This window comes from Fusarium graminearum, chromosome 4 (assembly GCF_000240135.3).
Source record: "Fusarium graminearum PH-1 chromosome 4, whole genome shotgun sequence".
Lineage (NCBI taxonomy): Eukaryota > Fungi > Ascomycota > Sordariomycetes > Hypocreales > Nectriaceae > Fusarium > Fusarium graminearum.
In genome coordinates, this window is record NC_026477.1 from 1,814,275 (window position 1) to 1,830,836 (window position 16,562).

Sequence of the window (16,562 nt, forward strand, 5' to 3'; positions counted from 1 at the left end):
TCAATGTTTTGGAATGATACCTGTTCTTCCAGAGGTGCTTGCGGTGTTCTCCTTTCTTGTTATATAGGTTTGAGTCAATGGAGGAGGGCGCTTTGACTTTTATTTATTATCGTTGGGCAGGAGTCTTTGGTTTTGTCTGTATTCATACTCTCGTATACCCTCTCATCTGGGACTACCAATTACACTATGTTGTTTTGACATGTTTGATGTATTAAGCTATGGTCTCGCGCGAGCTCACACACATTGCCATGACACCAGATGAACAGACACTATCATTTACGAGAAAGAATCCAAGAAAGCGCTTCACTGTTGACATGTCACTATCCTAACCCAGCTACACAGCGCCTAATTCTGCTTTGTCGTGTCAAGACTCCAAGCAGACATACCAACCCATAAGGAGGAAGAGACATTTGCTCATTGCACCCATACCCTATCATCTCATTCTCCCTCTCCTCTTGAGGTTTTATGTACAAAACGATAATTATAAATAAAAAACACCTGTAACTGTCTTTTCAGAAAACGCATGATCTGCACCAAAACGAAGAAAAGAAAGCAACGCCACTTTGTCGTCTAATAAGATACAGCCCACCCATGAGAACAGGTCCACACAATTCTTAGGATGGTATTCCCGCTTGAGAAACGCCTAGGTAAATAGCAAACTCAGGGGTTGGCCTCCCTTGCTACACGCTTAGCGACTGCGTTCTTATGGCCCGAGAATTCGAGATGAGCCTCAAATTTCCGGACCGTCATATCAGGGCCGGGTGTGTAAAGCTTGTTTGTGCAGTCCAGACAACGAATGCGCGGCAGCCAGGCATATTTGACACCTTCGGGCAGCGGCTGGCCTTGAATTGGCAGCTCCGTTACAGGGTCAAGATACGAGTACTTCATCATGGCTTCAAACCTATCACCACGGTTGTATGTCTTCTCTAATTCCTTGAGGGCATTGACAAGCCACTCAGGGGGCGGGGGCTGAGGAAGAGGCTCTGTCAGTACGAACTTTTGACATTCGTTTTAGTGAAAGGTTAGGTTTGGTGACCTACTTGTGGGATAGAAGCAGACTGTCCGGGTATTGTTGGAGGGGCCGGTAGTCGACCTATCTGACCTGGAGGAAGCGATGAAGAGGGTGTCATCGACGCATGAGGGGGGACGCTAGATGGTGTTGAAGGTGGTGGGGGCATTGATCTCGAGGGAGTAGAAGCGCTGGGGGCTCGCGGGAAGGCTACAGATGCGTGGGACGGTGCTGTTAGGTCTGAATAGTCGCGGTTCATCAACCGTCTCAGCTTATCCGAGCTAAGCTTAAGCGTCACAATCAACTGCGAGGGCTCTTCTGTTTCTTCTCTGAATCGGCGGGAAGTTCTGGTCTCGTGGTGGTGTGCGATTGCGCTGGCCTCAGGGGTTTCAGATCGGCCAAGGTTGGCCATTCTCTGCTGGGCAGCCGATGCAGCACCACGCATGCCACGTGTTCGAGCAGTACCACCAGTGATTTGTGAGGGGGCAGGTGAATCAGGACCCGAGTCTTCGCTGTCGTCAGATTCCGAAAGATCTCCATCCCGAATAGGGCGCTTCGTTCTGGGGCCGGCAGCTCTCTTGTACAATCGACTCTCGTCGATTGTGGCTGCAGCGCCAGGCAACACAGACGAGACAACGAGCGTCCGGATGGTTCTTTGCCTTTCTCTGAGATCGGGCAACTGTGGACCTCCTCGTCGATTGATTGAACGCTTTTGGCGTCTCTGCTCTCGGGAGAATATCGTCTCGTTCCTTTCCAGGTCAGCCTCGCTAAGCTCGTAGAGGTATGGTGCATAGTCCTTGGCCTGCTGTTGAGGTCGGAAGACATTGGGGAGGGGCGTTTGGAGGAATGCGCCAACCAGATCGGGGTCCTCAATCGGGCGTCCATCAAAGGGATGGCCGACACTGTACAAACTTCGAGTAAAGAGCTGGGTCTGCTCTCGAATACAGTGTGCAATAGCTGTTGTGAACTCTCCCGATAGAGAAAGGTCCCGGGCCATGTTGGCTGCAAAGTCCTCTGGTGAGTTTGAGGGGTTGTTGATTTCCCATTCAAATTGATCAACAAGGGTATGCTGACCAATTGTGATATTCAACTTGATGAGAACTCGCATCTCGTCGTTTTTGTAGGCTGAGTATGGGAGTTCTGGGTCGAGCGCATCGTCCTCGGAGTATACCAGGGGGTAGAAATCATTAAGCTGCTCGCGCATTTGGTGAACCACCTGCTCATAGACCGGTTGTGACACGGGGGGCTTCAATCCCATATCTTCTACGAGCTGTGCTGCGAACAACTCGACGTGGAGGAGTCTCTCGTGTAGGTTCCACGTAAATGTGTCGCGCAGCTTAATCTTGTCCCATTCAACTTCCAACCGCAAAGGCACTAGCTCTTCGTGCTGCTCGGCCTGTTTGAGCATATCCTTGCGCTTGTACTTGAAAGGGGGTGTCGTTCGTTGCCCAGGTCGAGATTTCTGAGAGGGATAGATAATGCGCGACGCTCCCTGATTCTCTGTGTATCCGTTGCCGAAGCCATTGTAGCCCTCGCCATAGAGTTTCGATGGTGGGAACCATTGGCGGTAGTCTGTGCGAACCTGGCGATATTCCTGGATCTTGTCGCGCGTGTCGCTCATTATTTTACGGGTCTGGTCGAGTTGCCCACCAAGCGCCGCGGCGGCGATGGCATCACGGGTGATGAAGCGCTCCACCATCAGCTTATCAAATGACTCCTTTGAGCGCACGGGTATATCGCTTGAAGGGGTTGAAGAGTGTGCATCTTTCTCAGAACCTGCTGCAGATGCCGGGCCCGTAGCCGGGGCCGTTGACGAGGACGCGGACGGCTGAGCAGCCATATTTAGAGGGTTTACGGGGCGTGGATCGCGGTCGCGGGTCGCGGCGCAGCGGAAGGGCCGCGTCGGAAAGGAAATATCAGAATATGTATGGGTTGTAATCGATTCGGGACGCGGTTATAGATGTATGTAGGCTTTTTCTTTAGGGAGTGTTGTCTCTGGCGGGTGGGTTCGACGTTGTTGGACTGAAGGCTACCTCAGGTAGAAAAGGCGCGAGGCTTGAGGATTTGTTCAGTTCAGTTGCAACAGCAGGCAGGGAGGATTCTGCCATACCGCGACGGGAAGCTGCAACTACTTACTCAGTGGCTTAGTTAGTAGTGTGTACATGGCGTCCCACTACTTACACGGCCGACCTGATGTACTTGTCACTGACTGCGCCACAGGAGAACAAATGCGTATGTGGCTCAAGCATCTTAACCTACAACAATTTGAATGTATGAAAAACATGTTCGAGAGTGACTTCTCTGGCTGGATTTGCTTCAGTTTCGACATGATCACAATGCCTAGTAGGATTCTCAGATTATAATTCACTATCATTTCGTATAAATCTCCAAAATGGCTGCGAGTGGTTTAGAATTGCGTTGTAGTGACGTTGGTAGAAAGATGATTACAGTGACACCAACGTATTAGTTGAACCTCTAAATATCTTAAAGGGCAAGTAAGTTTGCACTGAAACAAAAGAGTTTCCATACACCAAAAAGTCAAAGTATATAAATGGCTACTAGACGCAATCATCTATCGTAAGTGCCAAAACTTGGTGCTGAACCAACCGACAGGTGGAAAAGTGTAGGGTAACTTCAAAGGGTGCCGGCACGGGAGCGACCGAATGCCCAAGACGGAATAGGGCTGGATGAAGTCATGACCACCTGCAGACTAAGTACAGTTCTGTTCCTGATAATCCATCAACAGTGATGTATTGAATTGGGTGGAGGGAAGTTGGGTGATGGATATGGATTCAATGAGAGGCGTAAGAAAAGTATGACTCTAATCCCTCAATTGCATGAGGTGCGTAGACAGACAGAGTAATACAAACCAGACCTTTACAAGATCTGGGATCATGCATGAGTATGTGGCGCTTGGTTGTGCGCACAAAGGCAGTTGCCCACACGACACGGATATCCATCTTTATTTACTGGGAGGCAACGACTCAAGAGTAGAACAGAGTTAGTACCCAGAGTCAGAATAGTATGAGCCTAGCAACGAAAAGTAAAACAAACCACAATGTCTCTTATGAGTAGACATCAATATGCCAAAAGGTAGAACGTCCTGGTGCTGGTAGACAGGTGTCTAGGTGATATAACTACCTGTATCTATATGCATATCTACCCAGGTACCCTACTTACTACTCCCAGCACTCTCAAGGTTTTCCCCCTCTCTCTCTCTTTCTCGTATTAAGTAGAGTTCGATAAAGTGACCCCTCCACCAAACGTACTAACATCAAAACCCTGCTGTCGAAGCCCTCCAGCTCAATCCCCACTTCCCATTCCAGCCGTAAAACCCACTGGCTCTCCAGTTACCTGACCTATTCCATTCCATTCTGATTCTGTGCGACTGACCTACTCGAGCTTTCATCCACATTGCCCCGGCATTTGTAGTTCTTCACTTTTTAACCCAACCAAGTCAAACAGAAAAATTGCCCACCATGTCGTCGGAGAACAAGGAAGTCGGTAAGTCGTTCTCTCAAGTCAAGTCCTGGACCGAAATGCACATGAGCTTCTGTATTCCTACTTCTGCAAGCTCAAGAGCAAGCTCAAGCTCAAGCTCAGCTACGACTCTGCATTGCACAATCAGGTGCTGCTACCCCTCGTTACTTCATCACCACTCACTTACTGCCCCGCCATAACAACAACCAACCCATTCACTCTTGCCAACGCCCTCGTCAACAATGCCCCACGATGGCCTCGTCCAGCCTAAAAAAACCACTGCATTGAGCTCTGGAATACTGACTCAAGTTCTCAGATTACTCTCTGGCTAACCCAGATACCCTCACTAAGTACAAGACCGCTGCTCAGATCTCTGAGAAGGTTCTTGCCGAGGTTTCCAAGCTCGTCGTTCCTGGAGCCAAAATTGTCGATATCTGCCAGCAGGGAGACAAGCTCATCGAGGAAGAGATCTCCAAGGTCTACCGAGGAAAGAAGATCAACAAGGGTTCGTCCTACACGAGTCTGACCCCGATGACATAGCTAATGCCGCTGAAAAGGTTTCTCTCACCCCACCACCGTCTCCCCTTCGTCCTACGTCACCCCCTACACTCCTCTCACATCCGACGAGGCTGAGGCCGGCGCCGAGATCAAGGATGGCGAGGCTATCAAGATCCAGCTTGGTGCCCAAATCGATGGTTTCGGTTCCATCGTCTGTGACACCATCATCGCCACCCCCGAAGACAAGGCTGGCGACAAGATCACTGGCCGCACTGCCGATCTGATCCTTGCCAACTACTACATCAACGAGGTCCTCCTGCGATTGATGATCCCCCCTGGCACTCTGGCCCAAGGCTCCGACGAGGAGAAGGCCAAGGCTGCTGCCCAGAAAGCCCCTACACAGGCCAAGATCACCAGCCTTCTCGAGAAGGTTGCCAAGACATACGAGGTCAACATCGTCGAGAGCACCACCTCGTGGCTCTTCGACCACAATGAGATCGAAGGCAGCAAGAAGATTGTCCTTTCCCCTGCAGAGGGCACCAAGGGCGAGGGTGTCCCTGAAATTGGTGAGGTTTGGGGTGTTGAGGTCGGCGTCAGCCTGGGCTCTGGCAAGGTCAAGGGACTTGACCAGCGTGCCACTCTTCACCGCCGCACCAACCAGACTTATGGCCTGAAGCGACCTACTTCGCGCAAGATCCTCAACGAGGTCCAGAAGAAGTTCGGTACTTTCCCCTTCAGCTTGCGACAGCTTGAGGACGAGCGCGATGCCAAGTCTGGTGTCGTCGAGTGTGTCCGAGGAAACGTCTTCCGCCAATACGAACTCGTTGGCGACAAGGATAACTCCCCCGTTGCCCGATACCTTACAACCTTTGGTGAGTAATACTCTATGTAAAATACAAGGTACATTGCGACAGTTGATACTGACATAAAGCCAAGCTATTACCAAGAATGGTATCACCAAGCTGGGTGCCCCCCCCCCTCTGGACCTTGAGAAGTACGAGACCGACAAGAGGATCGAGGACGAGGAGATTCTCAAGATCCTGGAGCAGCCCATTGCCCGAAACACTGGTAAGAAGAAGAGCAAGCCTAAGAAGAAGACTGCCAAGAAGGAGGGCGACGAAGAGTAAGGTATGCGGCATGAAAAGATGTGTCGAAGAGGTGCGGAAAGACCAAGGACCCGAGGACGGGTGAAGCCAGAAGCGCGAGTCAAGAAGGATGTATATCGGCAGTTTAGGCCAACGACTTTTCCACCATTGGATGGGCCATACACATGAAGGAAAGCGTCTTCATAGGAAAACTGTTGGAAGGCTGAAAGGGACGACTGGAATCGCCAAACCCGACACCGCCCGGTTTGATCAGGTGGTGTGGAGCGACCAGAAATATATAGAAATCCCACACATCCTGATACTGATCAACCATGAATGCATTTGTGATTCAAACCCGGGCGACTTGATATAGGTGTTTGTGATGCATAGGAGGTCGTCGATAAGGCCAAGACTTGCAGGATGGTACGAGGGTGGACAATGGTCGCAACAAGCCGGCATGACTGTTGCCAACAGTAGTGCATTCGTTTACCCAGGGTTGGTGGCCAACTCGGTGTCAATTAGAATGCGGGATGGGATGTCTGCTCATGGCGCAGGCCCCCTGACTGCACCTGGCCTGCAAAAAAAAAAAAAAAAAAAAAAGGTGAGTAACAGAACGAGGAGAGCAAAGTCAGGCATGCAAGGCAAATGTCAGTCATCGACCAATTCAATTAGTCGGTGACTTGGACTTGGCTGCCTAAGGTAGGCAGGTTGTTGTGACTTGCAACCAGAGGAGGGCACTGTTGGGCAATCTGAGCACAGCACCAATGACCCAGTGCCGATAAACCAGCATTTTCAGACTGTCTCCCCTCACAATCTATCCGTCACAGTGGCTTCATGACCAGATACCTATTTCTGGGCGCAACAGGTATGGATTACAGAGGCGACCAGAGGCAACCCCTATTCGTATCATGCATCGGTAACCATCACAACAACTTCATCTTCAAGACGATCAAGGAGGTCAGACATAGTTTGGATGCAGACTAAGAGTGTAGAAGTTACCAAACCACTTTACCTTAAATTCTGTAGCATGGATGGTAACCTTGAGCTACTACTAGTGAGTGGATTGCAATGGTTGCTATGGGAGGGAGCTATGGATGGATGGATGAGGAGAGAGCTCCTATCTCTATCTATGACCTAGTTAGTACTGAAGCTTGCCCAAAATTACTAACCTAAATAAAGTGTTGGCAATTCTAGTGAGTATGGATGGGAAGATGAACCGTCAAGAAGTTGGTAACATAAACCAGACGAAAGAATGATAAATCATCTTTGATATGGAAAAGGTAAAGGGGAAAAGAAGGCGGGCAGCCGGGGCTTAACACTTGTAAATGAGTAAAGGCAGGGAGAGAGGATTGAGGCCCCAGGTGCTATGGGAACCACTGAAAGAAGGGATATGTACTAAGCTTAGTACCTACTGTCAACATTGGGTCATACCTCCTGACCCGTGGGATTTTACCACAGGATTGCCTGACAACTGCTGTTGATACATAGCCGTCAGCTATAGCACAACCCACCAAAGAATAGCGGAATAAAGAACAAAAAGACTACCTGGTGCTAGAAACTCTTTTTTCCCACCGTCTTGGGTTGCCTTGGCCCCCCCTTGTTCCTTGTCCGACCCGCGCCGTCAGCTCCGATGCATGCACTGACACTGGGTATGGGTCCTGTCTTTCAAGTCAAGGCGAGGAAGCAGAGCAGAGCAAAAGCCGAGTCTCAACCTGCAACGAAAAGCAACCCACCCTCTCTCACTCTTCAACAACCCGCGTCCACGACCTTGAAAGACGCGATAATACGGCAGTAATTCATGCTGCTTTTTAAAAGAAAAGTATAAAAAATACATTATTTACCCCCTTTTTTTACTTTTGGACTTTCATGCTAACCATCATTCTTCCAGTAGTCCTAGAGAGGTGCGCTGCCCGTACCACGGCAACTGGCACACGCAGAGAGGCGCACGCATAACGCAGGCTGCCCGACCCCCTCCAGGACAGGCAAGCCAAAGCACAGCACAATGATTTCGTCAAATACCCGCGCTACACGATCCCGTTATTCTAGTCCTGCGCAATCTCAAAATACCAAATGGAACGGAGTCCTCGACGCGTCTAAGGGGGCGACCGAGAGCTCAAGAGCATTTATGCAGCGTTGGCTGGAGCCGAGCGTGCAGAGCAAGGCGAGCTTCGAGGATGACGGACTGGTGCGCTACGGTGTGGTCGAGAACATGGCCCCCTTGGGAAGTCTGCCAAAACCCAAGAAGACGGGACCTGAAACGAGTTCTGGTGTCAAGAGAATTATATTGAGGCCGTCAGGGGCAAGTGCTGCCAAAAATGCAGCGCTCATCACCGCGACCGACCCAGTGGTGGATGTTGACGTGGATGTGGACGCGGATGTGGAGGCGGAGACAGATGTTGCGATTACGGCCAGAGCGGCAAACTCTTCCCCTCCACCTGTCACCCTACCTCCTACACCGCCACGGAGGATTTCCATTGTTCTCAAAGACGCCGCAGCAGCAGCTGACGACGAGAACGACGAAGATTACGATCCGAGTCGGCCGAAACGACGCCAATCTGGTCGTATATCTCTGGGAAAGCGGACACGGCGCTCTTCAGCCGGCCACCGGAGCTCTATTGTGACTAAGCCAGCAGCAAAGGGGACAAAAGAGCGCAGAGGATCTGAGAAGGGAATCAAGGCAGCCACGCCAGTAGCCAAAGCGGAGATCACAAACGTGATCAAGGATTCTGAAGAGGAAGAAGACGAGGAGGTGGTGGCAGAGGCAGAGGCAGAGGCAGACGCAATCAAGGCAGAAGCGACTATTCACGCAGCTGAACCGGTGGAACCCGAAGATAAAGAATTTGCAGACAAGGTTATCGAGGCTGCGGTGGACGAGGCCCTCAAACACTACCGATACCCGACCGCGTGGGCGCTGCGGACTCTCTACGACGAAAAGTCGAGTGACCCCAAGTTCGTTGCCATGGTTGAGGACGTCTTCACACAAACGGCTGATGAGGCTACGATGCGCAAATTTTCTAAACAAATGGAAAAGAAGAAGCGAGAAGGCAAGAAGGACAACCAAGGATGCTATTATTTTATCCCCCCGACCACCAACAGCAGATTCACTCCCCACAAACCCAAGGCAGCACCGTATGCAAAGTTGCTGCTTCACAATCAAGTGGAGGAGGTGGTCGAGGTTGCAGACGTTGAGACAGATCCTGAGACCGAGGAGCAGTTTGTCGATGAAGAGGAGGAGGAGAAAGGGCAGAGCAATCAGCCGCCAGCTCGAGCTGCCAAGAGGGCAAAGACATCGCATTCTCGCACTCACTCTTCTTCTCATCCATCTCAATTTCAAGCACAGGCTCAGGCAACCCGCAACACACCACGAAAAATGTCTTCAGACAACCTACCTCAAACGCCCTCGCGCAAGCGAAACAGGCGAGATTCAGCTTCAAGCGACTCATCTCTCTCATCAGCTCTCAGCCTATCGTCGCCTGAGGCCATGATGGGCAGCCCCAGCCCGGTTCGTCGAGGGGGTACAGGTCGCCCTGGACCACCTGGACCCGACTCCAGTGATGCGCCAAAACCTCGGCCAATCACCACCCGCCGCAAATCAATCGCCTCCAAGACAAGTACTACTACCAGTACCAAGTCCAAGCCTAAGACCAAGGCCGGTACCAAGACCAACAAGTCTACTACTAAGCAGCAGCCATCATCACCCACCATTCCCACCTCAAACACCAACATTCACACTCACACTCACATCAACACCAGCAATCACATCAACGCTGATGCACCTGCAAGTGCGACCATCAGCGTGAGTGCCGACGCCAGTATGCCAGGAAGGGTTCCTGCTGCACAAATCTTTCCCAATCTGCCTACAAAGCCCAAGACAGCAAAGAACAAGGCATCATCTGCCCCTGCTGATGACGCTCGTGCCAGTCATGATAACGACGAGGCATTTTGGGACCGGAGGCGCGATGCGCAAAAGTTTGCCAACAGCGTCATGGCCCAGGAAAGCTCTGTTCGGGGAGGAGAAATCGATGAGGACCTCTTCACGACTCCGGCAAAATCGACGAGGAAGACGCGTCAATCCGCCGCTGCCTCTACGGCAACAACGAGGTCTACGCGGTCGGCTAGCAAGAGACCTCACGATGAGATCGACGCTATCGTGTCGCCTGTTGCGTGGTCTTTTCAGCGTGATGAGAGGGACAGCTCAGCCGGAGGATCACGGGCTGCAACGCCCACGCTACGTCCCCCCAAGAAGCCGAGAACTGGCCTTCGTGTCAAGTCATCGTAAGTCACACCCAAATCATCACCTTGTCACCATCTGCATCGCCCCCATGATGAGCAGCACTGCAGTCGTCATCAGAATGCCACGATTCTCATATTTCTGATGAGACTCCTGGTTTTATGAGGTGTTACAGATTCCTATGCGCCTGGACTGATCTTTTCATCACTCGCGGCCGCCATCTCAAGATGTCGCGAACACGCCACCTTCCTTCATCGTTTACGTGTCGAGATCATGCTAATCATATCTTTATTCTAGTCCCATCAAGAAACGAGGCGGAACTGCTGCTGGAGTGCCTCGACCCTTGGGAGAGTCCCCTTCGATCAACGGTGTAGCCAAGGAACAGGTATGTTATTTCTCCTTTCTCCATTTCCATCTTCCCAAAAATGCGCAAAACCCGTCTTGGTTCGAACTGGTCACGCATATACGGAAAACTCAACATCATGGACTTTGCTCGAAAATTCACCAGATGGTGGCCAAATTTGTGCTGTGCCTTGTCACGCTGGGCCAGGATCACCTACGGGGTAATTTCTCGTGGCCCCCGAAGATCCGCTTTTCCGAACCAGCCCCCAGCATTTGAATCAGCAACCAGGACGGGTTGAAACGCGAAGTGCAGCGCATGCTGAGCTGAATATAACGGACATGAGCATGTTTGACTAAGCTGACCCCCTTATCTAGGTATCGGACAATGATGAAGATTGCTCTGCATGCGGTGCTGCTGGAGATGTCGTTTGCTGCGATGGATGCCCGCGGTCATTCCACTTTGAATGCGTGGGAATGATACCCTCAGATCATCTTCCCGACGAGTGGTTTTGCAACGAGTGCTTGTACAAGCGATATCCCTTGCGCATGCCCGCCTTCAAGGGTGTTTTTGCTGCGGCTCTCATCAACCTGGAGAAGAGCATTCCTCGCGCCTTCAGCCTCCCCAAGAAATTACAGACCCGCTTTGAAGGCGTCAAAGCTGCCACAGACGGCGATTACGAGGAAGTCATTGCTTCCAAGACGGCCAAGTGAGTAGTAGTGGTTTAAGCGAAATTCATTCATGTGTACTGACAAGCATTCCAGGAAAAAGAATGGCTACGAAGAGTTGCCAGACTTTTTCAAGCAGCGTGATGAAGGGCAAGCAGTAATCTGCCATGGCTGTCAAAAGTCTGCCACAGATGTGCGAGCTATCATTCCGTGCAGCGTCTGCCCGTTCTACTGGCACATTGACTGCCTAGACCCCCCTCTTGCTGTTCCACCCGTGCTCAAGAACTGGCGGTGTCCTCTGCATCCGGAAGAGATCATGGCCGAGGTCCGTCCACTTGCACCAGCTCACCGTTTCCGCAAAATCAAGGGTGCCCAGACCATTGTGCCAGCTCTATCACGCGGTATCAAGAACAATGGGCACATCGAGGTGGATTGGAGTGATGAGTCCGAACCTGAAACTCCAAACAACTCTGGCTGGCCAGACCCTGACTCGTTCGGCCGAGCTTACAAGTTACCTGCGAAAGGCATTGTGCTTGATTTTATTGAGCAGTGAGTATTGGCACTCGACGCGAAACAGTCACATGCTAATAATGATTATAGGCTACGCCGTCAACATGCTGGTTACGGTCCCCGTCGTGATGAGCCCAGATGGGTACAAGTCGCCCCGCCTGGAAGTGACCCAAACCGACCTCTTGCAGGTTCTGATCTGCAGAGAACTGTGGACGAAATGCAGTTAGCCTTAACGTTGACCAGCCTCAAGGAGAGCAAGTCAGATGGTGTTGACCACCTGGTCACAGCCCTACTGGTAAGTCTTGGCAATCCACTGCCCTGTACATGTTACTGACAAAGAACCGATAGGATGCCGCTGATCCCAGCGTGTTATCGCTCATGACAAAGACAGACGCCAGCAACGTTTCCACAGGCCACTTGACAGATAACGATAAGCGTAGTCTGCGTGCTCTTCTTGCTCAGGTGGACTCTGTGGGAAGTCGTATTCGACAACTTCTTGGGGAGCCCGATGGTGTTTCCGCTGCCCTTCTCAACGAGGATGTCATTCCAAGCATCCTGTCCCCTCAGGACTCTGCCATTGCCGAGCCACTCGACAAGGTTACGGCACTTCCAGTTACTGAACCTACTCCTCCCTCCACCTTTGACCACACCGAAGGCTCTATGGACCTGGACTGAATAACAGCCTCCACTTCGGAGACTCAGCCCTGTCGCTCCGTGAGAGTAAATCGTGGTTTCTAATAATCCTGCCAAATTGGTACTCTATTTACCTCCACCATAAACCCCATTCCAATTTCACGGAGGAAAGCACACACCTCTGTATGAATTTCTCGAGCTTCGCATGTACTCATGAAAGCCCTCCACCAAAACAACTCGACCATTACTTAACTATCTTCTTTTCGTGCGACGCTTTTGACTACAGATCGCCGGAGTTCGGAGGGTTTTGCTATTTGAATTGCGGTCCACGATTATAGAGATTTCTGGATGCTTTCTGTCAATCGATTCGTCCTTGTTATTGCTATCTCATTTTCTGGGCATTGTCACAACGAAGCCAACCAACAACACTCTTCGCCACGAGCGCCGTTGCCCCATCACATCGAACACCCCCATCATCGTCGCTTGATTTGTGCCCTCATAACGTCTTTGTCCCTTTTCAAAACTCTATATTATGCACGAAATGACCCTTGGTTCGCCCCCGTGGCGAGAGCTCAGTAGCAGGAAGTAGGCAGCAGGATGCAAGAGCATCCGGGTATGTTGCGCTCTTATTACTCTTTGTTGTATCATAGTCGGAAGTGGGCGAAGCATAGCGTGGAAAGAAACTGATCGAATCAGCTACCTAGAAGGAAGGGAGGGATACAGAGGTAGATGCAACGAGTAGTTGGTATCGAAATGAATAGGAGACAAGATACATGATTTTTAATCACCTTACGTTTGAGCCAGATCGGTTGATGTGGCGCTCAATGTTAAGCTCTATATTCAACGCTTGATATATCTATGATGCTCGTAGTATGGTGTGCGGCACATTTCTTCATGTCATCATCACCAATTTGTCTGAGATCAAGTTCAATAAATAACATCAATTGCTAAGTCATAAAAAGCTACAAGACGCAGATACGTCAGAAAAGCTCTTGCAAATCTTTTTTAGTATACAACAATCCTCTGTGAGACATGGCCTGCAAGTGTAGCTAGTCTCGGCAAAGGTTGTAAGATGAATTTCCTTGGCATCATTCGTAATGCCCTGACATTCTTCCCCCAAAGTATTGCATTGTCTCTTTCATCAAGACTGACGTCGAGCCGCTATAAGAAAGACTCACTACAGGCAGAGTCCCAAAGAGCCCCATAGAAAGAATAAACAGACCAAGAGTCAACCGCCGCTCTGAACAGAATCGTGTAATATTTAATTTCTTTGTTTCGTTTTTTCGGGTTCGTTCAATCGTAGAGAAATGATACTGCTTTTCCTCAATCTTTGTTTCACGGTACCGACACTTTCAAGACCTGCCTGAGGTGAGCCCCGTAAGTAGAAGAGAAAAAAAAAAAAAAAGAAAGCAGGCGGGGAAGCAAAAGGACAAGGCATCCAAAGTTGCCCAAATGAGGCCCAAACCAAATCTGAACCGCCACCCTAGACGCTTGTGTCTTCGCTGTATTGCCCCGAGTAAGAACATCATAACTCCTCATAGCGTCATGTTCATGAACTTGTCTGAAAACTGACGAGAAAACCTGCCAAGATCGGCTCAACATGGGCTGAGCCTCTTGAAGCGATGCGAAGCTACAGTCGTCTTGATCATCTCTGAGAATAGTTGATTAGCCCCCTCTTCTTGGCTGCCCATTGCGAGACTGTGGCTGTCTTACGCGACCTCTTCTAGGGTTACCCTGCTCCTGTTGCATGTATCCCATGTTAGGCATACCTCCCATATTTCCGTAGCCGTAATTGCCCATTCCCATGCCGAATCCAGGAGGGGCGAACGGGGTTTGGCCAGCGGGCATCTGAGGCATCTGTGAAACAGGCGGCTGGATAGGGCTGCCGTTGGGCATGTTCTGCTGGCGATACTGGTCAACCGAAGGGTTAGGGCCATTGAAACCACCGTATCCAGCCTGCATGGGAGGATAGTTGTAGTTCATGGGCGGCGGTCCGCGATTCATCATCTGCTGGTATTGCATTGGCTGCATGTTGGCAGGCATCGGGCCACCGGGTGTGTTGTACATCATGCCCTGGTTAAACTGGGGGAATGCAGAAACACCGTTATCCGCAGACTCGTTTCGTTGACCTCCATATGGCATATCAAATCCAGGAGGGTTAGCTGGCTGGTTCATAGAATTGTAGAAAGGCTTGTTGGAGTGTGCAGAGTTAGGGTGGTGGCCGTTGGAGTTTGCCTGCCTAGAAGATGGACGCTGGCGCTGCTCAGCGTGTGTGCTGGCGTCACGGTTGTTACCAGCGCTGCGGGTTGACAGGCCAACCTCATCCATCAGGCGCTTGTAGCCTTGGTTGGGCTGAGCCTTGATCCTGACAAGAACGTTCTTAACATTCTCAACAACTTGATTGCGAATGGACTCATCGAAGAAGGGCGTCGTAAGCACCTTGAAGATGAGAGTAGCACCGCACTGGTGATCCTTCAGAATGGCCTCCAGCACCTGGTCATTGGGCGTGAAAAACAAGGCTTGGAGAATGGCGTCCCTGGCATCTGCCTCTGCTTTCTGGTTGATGACCTTCAGAACAGTGAGGTAGGCAACCTTGTGGGTGCAAAGGTGGACTAGGTAAGGCACAAGCTGGGGCGACAGGACTGTTCGACGCTGAGGGAAAGTGCAGGTGTCCAGGAACCAAGTCAAGAGAAGGGCGCCGTTAGCGTTGGTTGCCAACTGCACGCTGTTGAGGGCGATGGCGGCAGCCAGCATTCGCTGCTGGTCCTTAGTAGAATGGTGGCTCTCAAGACAAGCTCTCATCGCACGAGCGCCGTATCGGCCCTGGGCGACCTCCCACATGCGAGCAAGCATGGTCTCGAAGATGAAATCGTTGTAGGGAGCGCCGAACTTGAGGCAGCCCTGAAGAACATAGTTGCCATACTGGTCCAAGAAAAGCGGGATAGTGTATGGGCGAATGTGTTCAGTGATCAAAGTCATCTGGGCAGGGGTCTTGCAGACATCGATGATTTTCTGGGCAGCCCAAGTGCCGTTCTTGTGAACACCGATCTCAGCCAAGTGAGGGGCTATCTCGGACAGCATGGCATCACGAAGCTGGTCAGAGCAGTGCTCGAACAGCTTCTGCACCACTGTGTTACCCAGATAGTCGGACGAGAGCTCGGCGATCTCCGGAAGCATATCGACGGCAATGTTCTCGATCTCAGCCTGAGACAAGCTCTGGTTGTCAATCCGCTTGCGGATATCCCGGAGTTTAGGTGCATCATGGACCCGGGTATGAGCAGGCTCACGAATGGGGGGGATTTCCTCAACGAACGAGTTAAACTGTATGGCGGACTGAAGGTTGCGAGTGATTCGGAACCTGTCCTCCTCAGAAGCACCAAACTGCTTGACAATCTCGAGAATGTCGGGTGTCATTTCGCGGAGAGAAGGAGCTTTGGGAGCCGCGTTGGTAGCGGCAGAGGCAGAAGGAGTCTCACCAGCAGGAGTAGTGGCATTCGTTCCCTGTGCGCTGTCCTGTCCCTTCGCGAATGGATCAGGGCTGGGCGAAGGGAAGACTCCATCATGGCCAGGAGTGTTGGACGCAGAAGGTGGCTTGGCGAAGTTGATGCGGATGGGGCCAGCACCGGGGAAAATTTCCTTGCTGTTCATGCTTGCTTTGGCAGAGATGGCACTCTCGACCCTCTCAAAGTTGACAAAACCGCAGTTCTTGTGAGTGAGAACTCGGGCCGAGAGGATAGGACCGTGAGACTTGAACATCTCGATCAGGGTCGATGTAGTGGTGGATGTAGGAATGCTGCCCAGCCAAAGTGCACTGGTAGGACCCTCAAGACCCTGCTCATCAGCGCTGAGAAGTCCTGCATTGCGGCTGTTGGATCTACCGAGATTGATTCCAGCAACAGCTTGAGGAAGATCGTCATAATCTTTGTCGTCTTGCAGGCGAATTTCAGCTGAAGAAACAGGGTTTGAAAGACCAGAATTGCCAGATACGTATGTTCTCATCAATCGGCTTCCAGGGGTATCCAAGACACCAGCGGTACGAGCACGGGGCCGGTTGGCTGAGGCCTGATTGGCGAAAGCCTGAACAGCAAGGTTGTGGTTAGAATGGCGG

General features: G+C 51.2%; 5 protein-coding genes across 5 annotated transcripts; 3 read left to right on the forward strand and 2 right to left on the reverse strand.

Moving 5' to 3' along the window:
• Positions 1–660: 660 nt before the first annotated feature.
• On the reverse strand, positions 661–2,849 carry FGSG_06954 (uncharacterized protein; the record flags this gene model as incomplete). Its single annotated transcript, XM_011328326.1, has 2 exons — positions 661–996; positions 1,041–2,849. The coding sequence occupies 2 exons, from the start codon at positions 2,847–2,849 to the stop codon at positions 661–663; spliced, it is 2,145 nt and encodes a 714-aa protein (XP_011326628.1).
• Positions 2,850–4,450: 1,601 nt separating this feature from the next.
• FGSG_06955 (uncharacterized protein) lies at positions 4,451–6,404 on the forward strand. The gene is made up of 4 exons (XM_011328327.1): positions 4,451–4,513; positions 4,806–4,994; positions 5,047–5,859; positions 5,924–6,404. The coding sequence occupies exons 1-4, from the start codon at positions 4,489–4,491 to the stop codon at positions 6,112–6,114; spliced, it is 1,218 nt and encodes a 405-aa protein (XP_011326629.1). The 5' UTR covers positions 4,451–4,488; the 3' UTR covers positions 6,115–6,404.
• A 1,793-nt stretch (positions 6,405–8,197) lies between these two features.
• On the forward strand, positions 8,198–10,351 carry FGSG_13026 (uncharacterized protein; the record flags this gene model as incomplete). Its single annotated transcript, XM_011328328.1, has 1 exon — positions 8,198–10,351. One exon carries the CDS (start codon positions 8,198–8,200, stop codon positions 10,349–10,351), a length of 2,154 nt encoding a protein of 717 aa, XP_011326630.1.
• Positions 10,352–11,191: 840 nt separating this feature from the next.
• On the forward strand, positions 11,192–12,496 carry FGSG_13027 (uncharacterized protein; the record flags this gene model as incomplete). The annotated part of the gene is made up of 4 exons (XM_011328329.1): positions 11,192–11,352; positions 11,408–11,860; positions 11,912–12,116; positions 12,170–12,496. The coding sequence occupies 4 exons, from the start codon at positions 11,192–11,194 to the stop codon at positions 12,494–12,496; spliced, it is 1,146 nt and encodes a 381-aa protein (XP_011326631.1).
• A 1,623-nt stretch (positions 12,497–14,119) lies between these two features.
• Positions 14,120–16,453, reverse strand: FGSG_13028 (uncharacterized protein; the record flags this gene model as incomplete). The annotated part of the gene is made up of 1 exon (XM_011328330.1): positions 14,120–16,453. The coding sequence occupies one exon, from the start codon at positions 16,451–16,453 to the stop codon at positions 14,120–14,122; it is 2,334 nt and encodes a 777-aa protein (XP_011326632.1).
• Positions 16,454–16,562: the final 109 nt, after the last annotated feature.

Bases quoted from the DNA above. Each gene is read 5' to 3' on its own strand.
- FGSG_06955 (XM_011328327.1), top strand. From the start codon at position 4,489: ATGTCGTCGGAGAACAAGGAAGTCG. The intron at 4,514-4,805 runs GTAAGTCGTTCT...TCAAGTTCTCAG, and splicing joins GTCGGAGAACAAGGAAGTCG to ATTACTCTCTGGCTAACCCA. The intron at 5,860-5,923 runs GTGAGTAATACT...CATAAAGCCAAG, and splicing joins CCGATACCTTACAACCTTTG to CTATTACCAAGAATGGTATC.